The following is a 19,754-nucleotide window of genomic DNA, read 5'->3' as shown; positions in this document are numbered from 1 at the left end:
TTCAAAATGCCTAGAAATATAGGCTACTCAAACTGACTTCATCCATGGCATTAGGCTACACAACCTGCACTCAACAATCAATGACAACTCCAGTAATGCAACATGACAATGTACACTCAACAAGCCCCCCCCTGAACTTGACGTTAACGACAACACATTCAACATAGGTATGGGTCTCATACCTCGAATTTTTAATTAAAATACCAAGACTTTGTGGCTTGTTTACCCTGCTAATCAACTTCTTCATAAAATCCTCTTTTGATGTGATAATAGGAGAATTTGGAGAATGATATGACTTCCTACTTTATTCAAGTGATGACGTTATTTAATTTGCTTCCCTCTAAAAGGGATTTGCCAAGCATTTTATTAATGACTATCACTCAGTCTCCAAGAAAGGAAAGGAATCCAACATTTGCTTCTTTGGCTAGGGTATGACCACATAGAAGAGCATATGCTTTCGAAAAGTTATTTGAAGCTTTGTCAAGTCCCCAAATTAAATAGAAAAATGTTATTTCTCAACGAAAATACCATTATAAATTTATTTCTTAAAATGTTTTTCATACAATACCCACTCTATTAACGCACCTTCACACCTTTAGGAGCAACTACTAGCTGTTTAAGCATTGACCCAAAAACCCAAAACTATTATAGTCTTGTTTAACTAATTATAACTAACATAAATAACATATTTTAACTTTCATAAATGATTATTGAAATTTAGTGAAACATATATTTGACAATAGTTCTAACAATGGGAATTTAGACATGCACTTGAAAAAGCATCACTATAAATGCAAAAGGAAGCATCAACTTTTATCCCAAGGCAACTTCACTATGATAACAACATCATTAAGTGTCACAATCATAGATTAATTATCTAGGATGAGGTCTAAGAGTCTCTCGATTTCCTTAGAATTTCCTTGTTTAATGCATCTTGGATGGGGGAGGTCATTCCTAATGGTCACTCTTAGCTCATAAGTTGACTATATGCACTAGTTTAAGTTCAGGAGAATTTGGTCTTACGTGTAGGACTAATTCTATGCCTCATTCTAAATTTAAATTAGCTAAAAAATTCATTAATATATTTCCTAATATATAAATTTTTTACAATCAAGTTTCAAAGAGAAGAGTCTATACTTGAGAGATCGGAAAATATGGATACTTGGGAGCCCATTCTTGGATTTGATCAATGACTTTGTTTGCCACCTTCAGGAGCTTTAAGACTTCTTCTGCGTTTTTTTGTATACCAACCAGGGGAACCACTACTTCATGGAGAAGTATCATTTCATCATATAAATGTGACATGCTTTCCTCCTTCGGCCGTAATTGATCCTGTATGTTTGACTACCATTTTGATGTGTTGAAGCTATGGGAAGAGAGATCTCTCTAGTATAGACCTCTTTGAAACTCGATTGTAAAAAAATTATATATTTAAAATGAAAAATTTTCATTATTGATATTTTGATTTTTTTTCTTTCTTAAAAACTCCTTCAATTATTAAAAATTAAATATTTAAAATAAAATAAAATAAAATAAATCCTTTTCAAAGTAAAACAAATTTCGTGCTTTATTATGGATTCTTCAATGTTTTGAAAAAACATCTCATTAGAACTCCTTTATTATTGAAACCATGTGATACTTATTTGCTTAGATTCCTTTTATAAGGCTTTCACCATTATTCAAATTAAACCATGCCATACTCATTTCATAGACTTAGCAGTCAAATCACTGTGTGGAGGTGGGTCCCTTGTCTCACAAACAAGAGAGTCTCATACACCAATTTGGTGTGTGGCTTAACCATAACCTTAAAATTAGATAATAATAATATAAAGCCTCATCAATATTAAAATTAAACCATGGGATACTTATTTTACTTATTCTTTTTATAAGACCTCATCAATATGCAAATTAATAAATAAAAATTTAAAATATTAACATTGAAATGGTTGAATGTCATTGTGAGAGACATAGATTGGATTAGGAGAAATTAAAATTCTAATTCCTTAGTGTTCAAGTTTGTGGTTGTCCACTCATATCCGTTGCAAGGACTTATTCTATCTACCTTTTAGATGTGCTGGTATCACATATATTCTTTGATTTCTTTTCTTATAGTTGTAGAGGAGTTTTCTCACCCCTCCTCTAGTCTAATCAAATGTTCCACACCACCTTCAAAGCAACTAACTATATAGCAAATGTTCCACACCACCTTCAAAGCAACTAACTATATAGCAAATGTTCCACACCACCTTCAAAGCAACTAACTATATAGCAAGTGTCATTATTCTCAAAAGCCCTCGAAAAAAATAATCTCATTAGGAAGCCAACGGAATCGACAGCATATTAATCGGGAACGAAGTATCCCGGAAAATTTTATGGTGTTCAGTCATCAACGATAACTCTCAAAAGCCTTTCCTCGAACCCTAGACCCCGTGTACCTCAGGATCTGATCCTTTCGTATAATCCATTTCTCGTGGGTGTTGCGAGTCTTTTGGGTTTTTCGATTTCTGAGGCATTTGCGTAAGCTTCGGGCGGAAGAATGATGCAAACCACAGCAGGCGTTGGCCCTCCTTTCGCAAACCCTAATCAGAACCACCAGCAGCAACAATGGCTTCAACAGCAGCAGCAAATGGCGATGCAGATGCAGCAGCAACAACAACAGCAGCCGCCTCAGCAACAGCCGAACCAGGCCATGGCGATGCAGCAACAGCAAGCCCCAATGATGGCGCAGCAGTACTATGCACAGCAGCCTCAATATCAGCAGCAGCAGCTACCCATGGTGATGCAGCAACATCAGCCGCAGTCGAGTGACGAGGTCAAGACTCTTTGGGTGGGTGATTTGCAGTTCTGGATGGACGAGGGCTATTTGCACACCTGTTTCTCCCATACTGGAGAGGTACGTGGCTATGAATATAACTGCCAATTTAGGGTTGTGAAGTTTCAAGTCAGGGGCTTGGAATAATTCTACTGAAATAATTGACACCCAAATGCAAAGGTGTTACTGTACATGGTTGTTAGAAACAATGCTTAGTGTTAGGGTTTTATACAGGTGAATTGGCGGTTGAGGCTTTTCTAGCTGCCAGGGTTTCTAGTGAAATCATTGATTTATAGTAAGTTTGGTGGTCTATGTTTCTTGTGCATTTCAGGACATCCAGGGACGTACCAAAGTAAGATGTTACTATGGAAATCCTTTAGGTCTGAAATAATTTACATAAGCATATAGCTAGCTGCTCGAGATTTCAATTTTTATCTTGTTTTTGGAAGTGTTTCAAAATTCCTAAGGGGCAGTATCTCAAAGAGCGGACTTCCTTTGGTCCAGATTTTTTTGAAGGTCAGGGCTCAAACTTAACTCTGTACCTATTAGGTGCCCAAATTCTTCACCTTAGGTTGGGAGGTTGGGATCAAGCACTACATTTTTTCAACCATTGCAGTTCCTACACTAGCAATTTTGCTCAAAGCAGTGCCAGTAAACCGGGTGTTCTAATGCCTTTCACGTAAGGAGGGCGTGAATGGTAAAAGCCTGCTAGTTTGCCTCTGCACTCCTTACATGCAGTCTCATTTGTAGTTGTGCTAGGCTTGAGGGGTATCTATTCTGCCAAAGTTGTTAGGGTCTTGCACGCCAGGTCTGATGGGTATATATTTTGCTAAATCTTCCTGGGACTTGTACACGGCCTCATTTTTTGAAACTGATTCCATACAAACGGGTCAGACTAGAGCAGAGATGTAAGCATAGTGGATGGCTTAACAATATATCAACCACAGCAGTGAATCAACACTATGTTGGCTAATGTTTTGAACCTTTGAAGAGGGGAATGCTTATATTGGTAGCAAACATTCAAAGTAAACAAATATTTTTATATAAATTATTTAAATTCTGGGATAATTTCAGGTTTTACCATGGAGCGTGTAAAACACAGTGATATGATTGACTGTTGACATGTTTTGGATGAAATGTTCATAAGACGCTAGAAAAATAATTGACAATAATAGGTAACAAGATTTTGTAGTGATACAAATTTTGAGTTGAAAGTAATATATGGTTGGTAATTGGTGTGCTTAAAGACCTCGTAACTTTCCATGTGAAATACAAGTAATTTGAACACCTTTGAAAAAATTGTTTGTTTCAGTTGTGGTTATTTTCCTTCTATTAGCTTCTCTTTTCCTAGATAGGTGAGAATTCTGTTTGATAGTGGTGTATTCTAGGAATGTGCAATCTCACTCGTGGGCTATGGTCTTCAAGTGTTGTTGTTTGAACATAATCTAAGTGCGAGAGAATCCAATTTGACAATGGGGAATTCCATGAATACTTGAATCTTTCAAGATGTTGTAGAGTAGTTGTCGAATCTTAAAGTTAGCAATTGAAACATTGTGCTGCTTTCTGAAGTGTATTTTGTTGTTTCTCAAATTTGTTAGACTTCAACATAACTTGCATGATACTCATGTAATTTTTCATCTATATTTGGTTGTAAATGGGAGTGTTGTTAATTTTTCTTATCCTAGATCTGATTTATTTTACTTCAACAATTTACTAAAACTCCAACAAATATTTTTCTCAAATTTTTTGAATTTGCTGAAAAATAAATACATTGGTATAGTAACTTAAAAAGGCAGGGGAAATAAAATGAAGAGATCAATCACACCACAGCAACAAATTTACACCCAACACAAGCTTCATTAAATTTCTTGGGAAAACTTTGGGTTAGACCCACAGAGAATAAATAGAAAAATACAGCTGCTAGGCACTTGGAAACTCAGTCCCACTAGGAAATTAACCTTTAAAAATTGAACTACCTGACGCAAGTCAGCCTTGGAGAATTAACCTGTCTCACCAACAAATTGACCTCCCTTTCTCACTGTATCATATGGCACCTGCACTCTAGAGAAATCAGCCTCCCTGGATAATTAGGCCACTGCCATAATTCGACCCTCTTCTTTAGCATCTAAATCCCCTCCTTTCTGAACTCAACCTCCTCGAATTTCTCCCAAAATTTCCTACTGCACTCTCCTCAGTGCTCTTTAGTTTAGTTGACCCTCTCGCTTTAGAGAAAATGCTTCCTCCACAACTATGTTTGTGTCTTCACCTCTCCCTGAGGCTTATTCTAAATTTCATCAAGCCAAAATCTCTAACCGTAATCTCCTAAGTGATCAATGGCTAGGATTATAGCCTAAGCCTCACTTGAGATCAACGATTGAAAATTTTTTATTTTTTATTTTTTTTTATTTTATTTTTTATTTTTTATTAATTTTTGCGTAAATACTAATTCTATTAAAAAAGAGAAAATATGTACATGGAGGTCGAGACCTCAGAGGGGGCAGAGGCCAGCCCTCAGCCAGAGATTCTGAGACATACATATCCTACTATCTGCCATTTCTGGATTACAGACTTCAAAAACTTGATTTGTTAGACAGTGACCCACTAAAAAATAATTTTTTTCTGAGTCTAACATATCATAGCTATCGCCGACAGAGGCTTTACTGAGACGCATGCTGTCATGCCCGTCATGAACAAAAAGAGGCAAAACAGAACTTATCAAACCCAGAGTTGTTGCTACAAACTAAGAACAGGTTGGCTAGCGCCAAAAACTTAAACAAGAACTGAAACCAGACCCATAACCAGAGACCCAGAAACAAAGACACATAGCAAAAATCAAACAGAGCGAAGGCGAGAATGCCACCCGTCGGTGATGAACCAGCCTCAATCTGCATGTTGCGGAGAGTCGGGCATGTCCTTGTCCACCTGGCTAGACGAAGCAACCCAGGTGACGAAACCATTGTCTTCAATTCCTTCGATGCCACCTTCTGGAGGAGTTACCAGGTTGAGGATGCTGCCTGCACGATGAGTCGGTCCACAAGCAAGGATCTCGTGCTGTGTTGAATCAGCCGGATGCGGAGGCGCTTCAGGAACAGGGGTATCGTCCTGCATATTGTCTGCATTAAACACAACCCCAGCCATCTCCCCCTGAAGGACGTTGTCTTCCTGAGATTGAGAGGTGGTGGTGTGGGCTGAGCTGTTGGGATTGTCTTCTTCCTCAACAAGAATAACCGTGATACTAGCAGACAAAACTGTCCTGTTGAGCCTGCTATGGAAGGTGAACCGGGTAGTTTGAAAGGAATTGTGCGGGAGAGGCCCAGCATGGCGAGAGGGCGGTGAGGGCGGGGAGGTCAAAGCAATGGGAATGACATTCTGAGGAGTAGACCGAGAGGCTTTGCCTCTGTTACCGGTGCTTCCTCCTCGGCGAGAGACTCCTCGACGGCGAGGCATTCTCAAATTGACAGACCAGCTGAGAAAGGGAAGATGGCAGAGCTGACGGGAGAGGGACTTAGCACAGAGGAACCCGGCGATACCAAATAACCAGGCGTGCTTCCAGACAATCTGAGCGAGGCAGGGGTGCGGGAAGAACAACGGGAGGAGGTGAAAAGAACCAGGAGCGATGGCGTGAACCAAATACCGAGCCATACATAAAACCTTGAGCATGAACTCTCGAACCAGGCGCACATTAATGCCAATCTGTGCGACCAACATTCCGTCCAGCAGCCGAATAAATGCGCATGCCATGGAGATCTACAGCCTTCGTCCGCCAGCCAGGTGCAGGGCCAGCTGCCTGCCTTGAGCGAGCCCTCATAAATGCAGCATATTAACACCCGCATCTGGGTAACGATTGAGATTATTTTTAAGTCACTTGCATAATTTTATTATTTATCCTTAGAACTTTGGCCTAATAGTCTGCCACAATTAATAAGATTATTCTTCATAAATATCTTCTTTATAAGGTTATTCTTCCAACTTCCAAGCAAGCACCTAAAGAGGCACTCAAATATCTTCTACATGCTAAGACACCAAGCCTATGTAGAAGACCTTCCGAAGCTACAAAAAATTCAACAAGTGTATGAATTTTTTGGTTTTTATAGTTGATTTGTATTTTTCTCATTCATAGGATTGCACCACGAAAATTGTTGTTTTGGACTAGAGCATCCAACTTGCTATAATGGGCCTTATTTTACACTAAGATGTATAGGACTGCACCAAAAAACACCACTGTTCTATACTAGAGAGTCCAACTTGCTACATTGGGCTGTGTGTTATAGTTGATATATTGTTATTTATTTATTTTTTAATTCATTTTTTTGGGTATTTAGAGGAATCAACAACTGGGTTGGGTTTGTACTTGCGTGACATTGGTTCGATTTCGATTGCTACCACTATAACCTTTAGGTCAATCCATATGCATCCCCATGCATGACCCACATAGTAAACTAGGGGATTTGAACCTCGAACCTCAAATTTCACAAAGACTTCATGTTGGCAGCATGGTGTTGGCATTGATGTCAACAACTGTGGATGTGTGTGCATGGTGTCTGATGTATGGCATAGGTTTTTTGTTATTCCAGGAGGTTAACATGATGCTTAATGATGTGATGATGCATGTGGTTCCTGATCTAGGTTGAAGAAATTTGAGTTTTCCAAGAATAACATCTGCTTTGGCTTGACTCTTCATCCTCGCGCAGATTTCATAATCCTTGCTGGCTTGCCTTTACGTGCTCCCACAAATCTGCTCTTGCGCTTCCTGCTTGGTTCATCTTCATTTAACCATTTCCTAATGGAATCATTGACTTCTTCATAATAAGATGAAGGTTGCTTTTGTGAGCTGAGAGGCTTGTGTTCATGATCCTTTGGCCTTGGCTAGAGTTTCTGAACCTGTGATTTTCCATTATCTACAACTTATTTTGAAGAATGATTTGTTTGCTTTTAATAGCATTCATTTGATTAGAATTCTCATCCTTCATAGCATTGATTTCTCTTTCACGATTCTCCTCCATGGTATGCATCATTTTCTGAAAGGTGATCGTTTGATTATACTGCCTAACTTCCATAACCTGTAACCTGTTCTAAAGAGCTATCTGACTGGCTTGCATGTCCTTTATCACTTTATCATGATTTATTTGAATATAACTCATTTCTTCCTTATGATTTGCTTCCATAGTGATCAAATAATTTTGCATGGTGGTCATTTGATTGGAGTGATTAACTTTAATGATTTCTAGCTCCTCATCACGCTTTTCTTCTATGGCCAATAATTTGGTATACATGGTTCTCATATCCTTGGCGTGATCTGCTATTAATCTTTCTTGATTAAGTTCCATGGTTTTCATGAACTGTGCTTGACTGAATTGCATGTCTTTAACCATTTGATTCAACTCCTTGATAAGATGCTTATCATTTTCTTTTTCATCATCAATATTAATTTGATCATTTGTTCTTGCCTTTCCACTATCAAGGATTCTTCTTGGAATGACACAAGTGGATTCGTCATGATAATGTTCACAAGGTCCGCAATATGGCAAAGATTGACGTGGAGCATTTTCTTCAACACTTTTTATGTAGGTTAAGTTCCTTACAAGATCACCTTCCTTGATATTGTAATTAGCACAAAAAGCATCGACGATGGCTTGTAAGGAATCAAAAGAATTGTCAGGGAAATCACATAACCAATACCTAGCATCACCTTCCAAGGAAAGGACAAAGAGCCACATCTTGATGTCTTCATTATTATAACATGAAGAGTCACAAGAAATTAGCGTACAATGAGTAAAGTTTTTGATATGATTTGTAGCGGTGATTGCATCATTACCTGTGAAAGAAGGCAATTTATTAACAGCCCCGTCTGGAATATCATGAGGGATGTCAGTAAAATGCAAAGGGGCGAACAAGTCATTCGTGATGACTTGCTTAAGGGAAAAGGAATTACCTGTGAAAGAAGGTAATTTATTAATACCCCCTCTGGATTATCACGAGGGATGTTAGTAAAATGCAAAGGGGCAAACAAGTCATTACGATGACTTGCTCAAGGGAAAAGGAGCTAATGGATGTCAGAGAGAGAGATCCTTATTCATGCAAAATAAGAGATCCACACGAAGCGGGCTTCTAGTAGAAATTCTTGTAAAAAATGAAAGAAGTGGAGTCACCACTTGAACATGAATCTAACTCCAAAATCCAAAAGGCAAAAACCAAAAAGTTAGTAAGGGATAAGAAGATGGATATTAGGGAGGGCTTCTTGTCTGAGAAAAAATGGATGAATAAGTGGAGTTGCCACCCAAACAGGAAACCAACCGAAATGTCCAGGTGCTAAAGGTGCAGATAGAGAAGATGAAAAGATTAGTGAGAGGAGAAATGATAAGGAGATGAAAAGATCGCAACAACGCCAAAAAATGTTGTGGCGTTGCTGGCTGAAATAAAAAGATGGAAAGATAAAGGAAATGATGGAAAAAATGTCGCGAGGACCAAGGACAAAAAAATCTATCCCTAGAAATGACACCAAAAGATGTTGTGGAGTTGGCAGGATAAGGAAGATGAAACTGAGTAGCAAATTAAGAAGAGTGATGATAATTGTCGTAAAGGAAAAACCCAATAAATTGGTCCTCGACAACGGTGCCAAAAAATGTTGTTGCTTAGATTGTACAGGCACCGCGACAACGACTCAGGGTGGGGGATGTCACTCTGATCCCCCCCCAATCTGTTCTAGCTGTCATCCAATAGCAGGCTATGGGGGGTAGTCCCTGTAGAAGAAGGAAATGAGAGACCAATTGGAAAACAACTAGTCCGGGAGACACGGTTGAATGGCCTAGCTACTTGGTTAATTTTAGCAATACTTAAAGATGAGATTGGGTTTGAATGTGAAACCAGTGCCTTATGGAGTCAACTTCTTGCTTATTATTAATTAGATGCCAAATATCCGGATGGACAATTGCTGCTTGAATGCTTAACTATCCTATATATGCTATGCAAATCCTAAGGTCTAGGTGTGATGCAAAATTTTGGTTAATTTTAAGTTAGATGCCTATTCTAGGTGTGACCTTCCTCTTAACTATTTTGGAACTAGTCTTTAGACTAGGTTGTGGGATGGAAGCCAACGGGAAGTAAGCAAAGGCTTGATTAACGATACGTCCCCCTGTGTTCCAACCACTCGATGCCTCCGACGTTGCAAAGGCTGTGGTTTTGACCACTGCAAGGTCACCGTGTTAACCACTAAAGAGGGTCTAATTTCTTGAAGTAAATTGAGAAAGGGTGGCCCCAAATGTCTATCAACCAAGCTTATGGTTGGAGGTAAATTATTAAGTGCAAAACTAATTTAGAATGATATGCAAGGATTGTGAGTGTCTTTTAGGTGAGATCACTTAAATATTCTTTAAGTACTTGGTTATGATTTACTTCAATTTAAGATATCAATACTTAATAATGCTTAGAGAAGGTAATCTCAACCACAAGACAAGTGTTCAAGCTCAACAGTGCTAATAAGAGATAGAAATGCCCATGATACAATTGCTCAAGAGATGCTCTTAACAATGATTCACCAATATATCTAGGATTCAGAATAGATATTCACTTATCCAATGAAAATTAATACAAGATGCAATGATTATTACTCCAAGATATTCCAATATGACGAAGATTCAATAACCATAAACCAATGATGGTGAAAAGAGAACAAGATCGCCTATTTACTCAAAATATTTATCTAATGATAACGATGTTCTTTTAGACAATTAGAACCCTTAATCCCAGAGTTAGAAGTACTTAGGCAATGGTTATTAGATTCTCAAGACAATAAATTGCTCAATGCTAGAATTGGAAAATGCCAAGTGGATCTCAAAAGGACAAGTAATATGACACAAGACCATTCAACACAATAGTGAATATTCAATGAACTCTCAAATCATTTCACTTAGGGAGCCAAGATCATTAGATTAGGTGTTTTAAGGAGTGAGCTTATGTGTAAATTCAGAATTATGTATCTTCCAAAGACAACCAACGTTAGTATTCTTATTCAACTTTACCAAAAACTTGCGCTTGAAATACTTCATCAACTTATCAAATCACTTTAACAATTTGATGTAAGCAATACTTTTCATAATGAGCAATTATAGAAGCAAAATATGAATGCTATGACAACAATAAGGAAACCATATGAGAACAATAAGGTATTTAATGCCAAACATGCCCAAATTTTTCCTCTTTCTTTCACTTTAGATGAGATTATTCAAGGCATCAAGCAAATAAAGAGCAAACACTTATGTCATTGATTCATATCAGACCTTAAATTCTTCCTTTAGACAAGTGACCAGTCACCAAGAAACCTTATGAAACATGTCAAATGAATGACTACTCAATTAATGCAATTGATGTACCAATATGTTAGAGTATTAATGAATTGAGTTTATGCCACTTAAATGAATTGAATATCACTGTTACGAAGAGATCATAAAACTGCAAGAAGACAAAGAGGGTTTGAACTTTGAGGGATGGATGGGGCAAACTAGTGGTCCTTTGGCTCGGTAGGTGGCTAGTTCTCTAGCCCAAAACTTATCTGATGTGATGATCACGTGCAAAAACAAAAGTTTAACTGCAAAACTCTGCAATACACCAAGAATTGACTCAGAAAATTCAATGATATTCAAACAATGATTGAAAGATGCAACAAGGGATAGGAATGGTTAGGGGGTAATGCTGGGCTTGAAAGAGGGCATCAGATTGAGGGAAAGGCCTTATTAGGCTTGCGGCTCCAAAGGAAGAGCCACAAAGGCACACATCAGACCCTAAAAGGGTTGTTGTTTGAGAGGCCCGTGGCTTAGAAAAAGAGGGGCCGAGGCAAGGAGATGGGGCTTAAAGCGTGCGACAGGGTTGATGGAGGGGAAACAAAGGCCACAAAGGGCAAGAGAGGAGCCCTAAGGCCTGTTACCTAAGCTGGGAAGGCAACCAATGGCAGACGACTACGAAAGAAGTCAAGTTGAGGGGAAGGGAAGGCTGGCAAGGCCTGCGACCAGGCCTAGGGATGCCGACAACAATGAAAAATAGGCCTTAGGGCTCGCAACTAGGCCTAATCAAGCCCTAAAGGCTGACGACTAGAGCTTAGAGGGAAAATTATTGGATCTATGGGCCCTAAAGACTTTCAAATCCTTGCCGAAAAGAACCTGCTTTAGATCCTCAATATTTCACTGCAAAATTCATTTTTGTTGGTGCTACCAAAATTTCTAGAGTCTAGATCTTACCCTTAATGGCCTAGATCTAATTCTAACCTAGGAAATCTTCTTGGATCTCCTGCACAAATAAAATTACAAGTACCAAAAACCCCAATATATACAAAAATTTCAAAAATAAATCCCAAAACCCCAAACCCCAATTGCAAAACAAGGGTTAGAAAATAAAATCATCTACAAAAAATTATTATACAAAATATATTTAAAAAATTTACAAGTGTACAATGCTTAGAAAGATTTTGAAGAATAGATTTTTTATAAACCTTAACAATGGCTAAATGTATTTCGAAAAATAAATGTTAAACCATAGCCTTAGAGAAGTTAGAAAATCACGTAAAATATTCAGAATCCAAACATGGTTAGCCTATGCCCACAGTTTGTGAACTTGCAGCCCAAGGGTTAGGGAACTTGCAAACTCCATATATTTTCTCAAGAAAAACCGTTAGAAGGTATAATGAATCAGATCTCCTAAGATAAGCCCAAAACTTGCCAACAAAATCTTCCTATCATCTACAATGAATTAACGATTTAATTAATATTTAAAGCACAATATAGGAATGCACATGCCCATCACATACCACAAATCAGTGAGACAAAGATACCATGAATTGCACCCTAAAGTCTTTTATTATGATGATCAAAACGTTACCAGTGGGACAGTGGCTTTACACCAACATTTACAAAGTTATATTAGGCTAGAGGTCAAGATCCAGATAAAAATAGAAGTAAAAAGCCTTTTATTTATAGAGAAATTCCTACAAGTGGAAAATAACAGCTAGTTGGTTTGATCCTTGTCAAAATAATCTCGATCGTCAATAAATCCTTGATAATCTTTTAATCTTTGCCATCGAAAACAATTATTTTTGAGGAATTTTCGAATTTCTCATTAAAGCCATTATTTATTATCTCAAAAATAATTATTTTGAGCTAATTTTCTCAAAAAATTGACTTTGACTCGACCACCAAGGTCCAAGGGTCCAATTTTTCTTGAAATTTCCAATATTCCCTTTGGGGGGGGGAACTTTCAAAATTTGACTTCTTTAAGACCCATGGATTTTTCCACTTGGAGAAATTAATTTCTCCAACATTTTAGTTTTGACTTTAATTAATTAATTTTCTGGCTTAGGATTTAATTTTATTTTTGCTAGAAAAATTAATTAATTGACTCATGAGGGGATTAATTATTTTTCCACCCTCAAATATTTTAGCGATGGTGTCTAAGTACGAGGGACCATACATTAAAATATTTTTTACATAAGATTTTACAAATTCAACCCTCAAAGGGGGAATACCCGTTCGTTATAGACCCCCATAAAACTTATGCAATTCTGCGACACAATATGATCTAGTAGACCAAGTGACTTCTAATAAAATAATTTAGCCAAATAGCTTAAATGATTCCCAAATCACTTTTACAGAAGACTCGACTAAAACACTAGGACTCACTTCAGACTGTGACGATAAATTCCACCGTAGCTTTGGGGTGAGGCTGGGGGAAACTCTGCCGATCATCTTTGTTTAGAAACATAGATATTCAGTGTGACGAAAAACTTACTAGGATGAAATCCATTGCCAAAATAATAGACTTACCTAGGTTGTTACATACATACATGGTCCTACTAGCATCATTTACATTACAAATTTGCAGAATGGGCTTACAATGACTCAAAAAATTATTGGCTGATGATCCAGATTTTTTGAAAAAATTTGGTACCACCGCTTCCTTGGAACTTAACAAAATGTGTGCAACAATTCTAACTATTTTAAATGTAAGCGGTGACTGCCACATCAGCATCAAGAGAACGACAATTGGCCATAACCCTAATTAATATGATATTAATTATTTACAAGTTAATTTAATTAATACAACTGAAGGCTGGAACGTTTGACGGATCCTTGGTTTGAGGGAAAATTGTCGTGTTTTGCTTGTTACCTTGAAAAATACGCAATCTTATTTGTTGAGTCAACTACCAAACCCTCTGCAGTTGGGAAAAGCCGACCCTTGTTTTGACCAAAATAACTGTAACAACCACATTCAATATGAGTTAGAGGCTTGGGAAATTTTTAAATATGATAAAACTCTTACATCATAGTAGTATTCTAATCAAACTTGCAGCATGATTGGGGTAGTGTTGATGAAAAATAATAGTAACGCAAATTTTTTATCATGACACCTTCATATTAAATTTACTAGCCAATTGCCTTTGGGGGAAGAAGTCGAGTTGGTTAATTTAGTGAATATAACATAATTTTGAATAATGTATAACCTAATTAGAAGGTTTCTTTGCATCAACAATGTTTGTAATTGTTGAATTTAGGCTTCTGTGATCCATATCAAGATTATTAAGATGGTTTTCAGCAATAATCACATCAAAATTCATTTGTCGATGCCCAAATTAACCATCGCCTCAATATTCCTACGAACCATCATGTCTTTTTGAAGGCCAGTTTAGTGTTACTGAGATCTGAAAATTGCAGGGTTAGGAGAGTTCTTGATCAGCTTTCAAGGCAGCTTCTCTCTTTGCATCTAGAACTCTCTAGCTGTATTTCCGCCTCCCTATGGTCCAGGGTCGATGCTTGCTCGACTCTCAAGTCTTAGAGAATGGAAGATATGTGGAAGCATGAGGCAGTCTACTAAGTTCTTCAAGTTAACGCAAAGAGCATTTGCTGCACTCGGCGGTCTCTCATTTTCCTTAGGTAAGCCATCTTATAGCCGCGTTTTTGTTGGTCAAATATCTGTTCTTCAATCCTTGGTTAATGACCAACATCGTATGTGCTTCTCCCTTGCTAATAATTTGAATTCTTCCGGTTTTTGCGAAACGGTTGGCTCCCCTTTGCACTTTAATCCATCCCCCAGTTCTTCGCTGGTTGTTCCGAAGCTTTCAAACGCGGAATTGAATATGCAGTTCAATGATCAGATCTCTCCTCTGATCCCTCTGGTTCCAGACTCTGTTCCAGCCCCTGGTTCTGGTTATCGTTCCAACGACAGGTTGGACGTGCTCGAAGGCTTTAACGGTTAACCTTCCCAGCGAATTTTTGGTTGATTCCTTTGGTTTTGGCACTCCTCCCCGTTCAGACTTGGCCGAAGTCCTGTTGCCGTCCTCTCTCCCCTCTCTCAGCACCTCTGGTCCAGGCTGCGTTGAGTAGCCTCCCTTCCGCCCTTCCACCATTGGTCCGTCCGGTCCTTCTGATTACGTTAAGACCCATTCTTTGGTCATCGATGGTATGTCTTGGTTCCCTAACCCTAATGGTCATCCTTATTTTATTAATCTTGATAAGTTAGATGAGTCGTATACCCATAATGAAAAAGTCCATTGGAATTTTGATAACTTGGTTTCGAATAATAATAATAATAATAATGATGTTAGGATTATAGTTAATAATAATAATAATAATAATAATAATAGAGTTATTGATGATAATAATAATAGTAATACTAATAATATATGTTTGGATAATATGATAATCAAAAATAATAATAATTTGAATTTGAAATTCACAAGTAATATTATTAATAATAATGGTAAAAATAATATGGACAATAATATTAATGATAATAATTTAATTTTGAGTAATAATGAAAAATATAGTCACAATACTAATAATAATAATAAAAATAAAAATAAGGTGGTTAATCTATCTAAGTTTTCTTTTCCAACTTCAGTCTATAGTCTTCTGGAGAAGGGATTAAATTTTGCCCTTGCTCCTAGAAAAATCCCCGTGGAAGACATTATGTGTGATGTGGAGTTTGGGATTAGGGGCTTACTTGATAATATCAAAGATACTATTAGGCAAGACTGCGCTGTCATCCTCAGAAAAGCAAAGCCCCCGAGGAGCAATATTAGCAAGGATGAATTTAATGCCTTAAATCCTTGAACCAAAACAAGGACATCGTCATTCTTAAAGTCGACAAAGGTGGGGCTGTTGTTATCCTTGACAGAGAGGATTATTGAAGGAAAATGTTGGATCATCTTTATAATAGTGGAAGCTATAAAAAGCTTAGTAGGAATCCCCTAAAAAGGATCTCCAGAATAATCGCTCTTGTTATAAAGTCGAGTAACTTTGTAGGTTCCTTTTGCCACAAGTTGATTGAGAGTAGCCCCATCACTCCAAGGATCTATGGCTCCCAAAGATCCATAAAGAGGCCCCCCCCTTGAGACCAATTGTCAATACCATATGAGGACCAACCTACCTCCTAGCCAAATACCTTGCTTCTAAGCTTAAACCACTCGTTGCCCGTACAGAGTCATTCGTCAAAGACTCTCTTCGTTTGTCAATGAGTTAAAGGGCGTAAAGTTGGATCATGGGGAAATTTTTATGAGATTCGATGTGGTTTCCCTTTACACTTGCATCCCTATCCATGAGGCCATTGAGGTCATCAATCGCCTCACTGACCCCGTTACCGCTCGCTTAGTTGAGATCTGTCTTACTTCCACCTTTTTATGCTTTGAAGGGGAATTCTATGAACAGGCATGCGGGGTGGCCATGGGTTCCCCCTATCCCCGATTGTTGCTAATCTTTTTATGGAAGACTTTGAATCAAAGGCTTTGGCCTCGACCCGTCTCGTGCCCAAGCTATGGAAGAGATTTGTGGATGACACCGGTGTCATCTGGTCCCATGGCCAGGAAGAGTTAGATCTTTTTTTCCAACATCTCAATAATCAATCTTCCTCCATAAAGTTCACTATGGAGCAGGAAATTGATGGGTGCTTGCCTTTTCTTGATGTTCTCATTTCGAAGAATGATGACAGTTCTTTCTCCCATTAGGTATTTCGGAAGAAAACTCATACTGAGCAGTATCTTCATGCCAACTCCCATCATTTCCCGGCTCAAAAGTTGGGTGTTCTCAACACACTAGCTACTCGTGCGCTGAGAATCTCAGATGAAAAGTCCCTTGATAAAGAGAAAGCCCATCTCCTTAATGTTTTTGTCAACAATGGATATAGCAGGCACCAAGGTCTGAAAGCCTTCCTTAAAACTAGTATAGGTCCGAAGGTCAAGAAAGACCCCAAAGATCGGTTCTTAGGGGTTCATCTCCCCTTCATCCAAGGGACCACTTACAAGATTGCTAGAATCCTTAGGAAGCATAATGTTCCTTCAACCTTTAGACCCCTTAACATCATTCGTACTTCCCTAAGGTCTGTTAAAGACCTCGTCGATCCCAAGGACATGAAAGGTGTTTATGTTATCCCTTGCTCCTGTGGGTGAAATGGGGCGCTCCATTAATTAGAGGATTCATGAACACTCCGCCGACATCAAACATGGGAGGACCCAGTCTTCAGCCCTGGCTGAACATGCAGAGAAGACTAAGCATCATATATGCATTGAAGAGGCCCAGGTTATTGCTAAGATTGCTCCTTTTCATCACCGGAAATTTAGGGAGGCCATTGAAATTGAAAGAAGGCCGAGCAATCTCAACAGAGATGATAGATGGAAGATTAGCAGTTGCTGGATCCCCGCCCTTTCCCCCTAGCCCCCCCTGGTTGGTTCCTTTTTGGCCTTTTTTCTATCTGGTTTTTTCTCCCTTGTCTTCGAGATTGTTTATTTCCCCTTTATTACCTTTGCTAGTGTTTTGATTTTTCCTTTGATTCTCCTTAACTTTTTATTTAATTATTATTATTAATATTTTATTCTTATTAATTGATGGTTACTAAAGTCTCCCTCTTTTCCTTTTATTAGGTTTAATTTCCTATAGTCTTTCACTTTACCTAGGTTTTATTATTTGTGATATTTATAAAACTTAAATATAGACTTATTAACTAATTTGTGGGTTATTTAATAAACTTTTAGACCATGATACCTTTAATATTTAATTTAACTAATTATTTATATTCAATTTATCTGAATCTTCATAGAATTTACCCTTATTGTATTACCTTAGGTAATTACATATAGAGTGAAAGTAAATAAGTAAATGAACTTAAGATCATGTTAACTAATTAACTAACTATTTATTAGTTTTATAATAGTCCTATAATAATACAAATCTTAGGGTAGTTTTAAAATATTAAAGAGGATATAAAAATATCTAGGTCTTAGGTTCTGAGTTTAAATTCTTTAAAACTTTTAGTTAATTATAAACAAATTTGTTGGTTACAAATAAATAATAATGAATTGTTTTAACAAACTAAATAATTAATGAATTAAATAACTTTTTCTTTCCCTGTCCCTTGGTCCAGTCAAATGTAGCTGTTGCCCTGTCCTTTGTAACTGTTTCCTTGGTCAAAAGTAGCCGTTGAATGATGGACCTCTCTATTTAACTTGGGGCCATGATCTGATTCTTCATCTCGTCCTGACAATGAACCACACTTGTTGGTTCAAAACGCGTCGACAAATGAATTTCAATGTGTTTATTGCCGAAAACCATCTTAATAGTGTTTGTAATTTTGGGTAACCTAAGTATCCAACAATTAATGAAGGTATAGCTTGTGGTAAAATTCCTCCAATGACCATGTATTTTACTTACGATATTTTACATCCACTGGTAGTGTCTTACTCCCATTTAGTACTTGTATATTACCACCTAGCAGATGTTTAACTGATAATGTAAGATTATCAAAAAAATTATTCTGACAAGAAATCAATGTTTTCTCTCCTCGAAGTTCAAAAGGACAAAGTGTCCGTGTGAAGGAACTAGGGTGGTGCCCCCATTTGTCCATAATTAGAGGCGGTGAGATGGTGGAACAGAATTATATAAATTCATATTATCTCTTGCTAAGCAGGGTGCCTTTCCCCACTCTGGTTATCCATCCAACACTTGAGAACCCTGTCAGACCTTTGGTACCATCAGCATGGAAAACAGAGATTAAAGTCAACCTGCCTGAGAGTGTTAAGTAAGCCTGCTGATAAATCACCTGCAACGTCCTCGACCTTGGATGGAAGACAGAGAGGCGTGCAGATAGCCTACGGTTGGGAGGAGAGTGGAAGTTCCTCCTTTAGTTATCTGTTAAATAAACCTGATAAGTAACATGGCCTATGCTCTTCTGTTTATGAATGCTGAGTTATGTTTAATTATGATGGAAAATTTTTGAATGTATGCCTCTGCGTGAATTATGCATGAATGCTAAATTTTTTGTATGACCAAGATGAATAATCTGGCATAGATGTTTATGGTTAATAGTAATGGCTGGTCTTGTAAATCTGCTGAATGAATTAGAATTTATATTGCATATTGAACGAATGTTAGGACTGTGTGGTACAATTGGGATATAGAATTCATGTTGTAAACGAGGAATTTCAAGAAGCCTCCTACTATATTTTTATTGCTTGTGTATGTTTAAAAATTAATATACTGCATGCTATCTCATATTGGAACGGTGCCTCGGTGAGCTTAACTCCCAATCATACGACTTCAATTATTTCACCTTAGGTATGCTTTGTCCAACTAATATTTATGATATTTGCAAATTTATGCCCTTATATTCAATGACCTGTTAGTTTGTGCCAATGCTCTTTCATTCTGGCCTTAATTAGCTTCGATGCCTCTGTTGGGTATATATGAATTTGAATTCTTCTCCACGACGTTACGATGAAACATGTTGGTTAAAAATATATCTATAAATGGTGTGAAGAGGTTGGAAGTCACGATTGGAAGCAACCCAGCTGATTCATTAAAGGATAGGTTAATATTGTGTTTAATATTTATTTGTTGAGTCTGGGGAGCCATATATATATATATACACACACACACACACACGTTATGATTCGGCAGGTCAATTATGCCAA

General features: G+C 37.7%; 1 protein-coding gene across 2 annotated transcripts in view; it reads left to right on the top strand.

The window, feature by feature from the left end:
* Positions 1–2,294: 2,294 nt before the first annotated feature.
* The window catches only part of LOC149265207 (polyadenylate-binding protein RBP47-like), a 42,680-nt gene continuing 25,220 nt past the window's right edge, over positions 2,295–19,754 (top strand). Inside the window, exon 1 of one of the 2 annotated variants that reach the window (XM_089429171.1) lies at positions 2,295–2,893. In XM_089429171.1, coding sequence (XP_089285297.1) covers positions 2,537–2,893 — 357 coding nt within the window. In that variant the 5' untranslated portion in view covers positions 2,295–2,536. The remainder of the gene's footprint in view (positions 2,894–19,754) is intronic. The other variant, XM_089429173.1, reaches the window with a different exon arrangement.

Source organism: Pinus tabuliformis, chromosome 6 (genome assembly GCF_031772625.1).
Source record: "Pinus tabuliformis cultivar Carrire ecotype Pingquan chromosome 6, CPIR1, whole genome shotgun sequence".
NCBI classification, from domain to species: domain Eukaryota; kingdom Viridiplantae; phylum Streptophyta; class Pinopsida; order Pinales; family Pinaceae; genus Pinus; species Pinus tabuliformis.
Note: the sequence above shows the minus strand (reverse complement) of the source record. Positions and strands in the feature narration are given on the sequence as shown.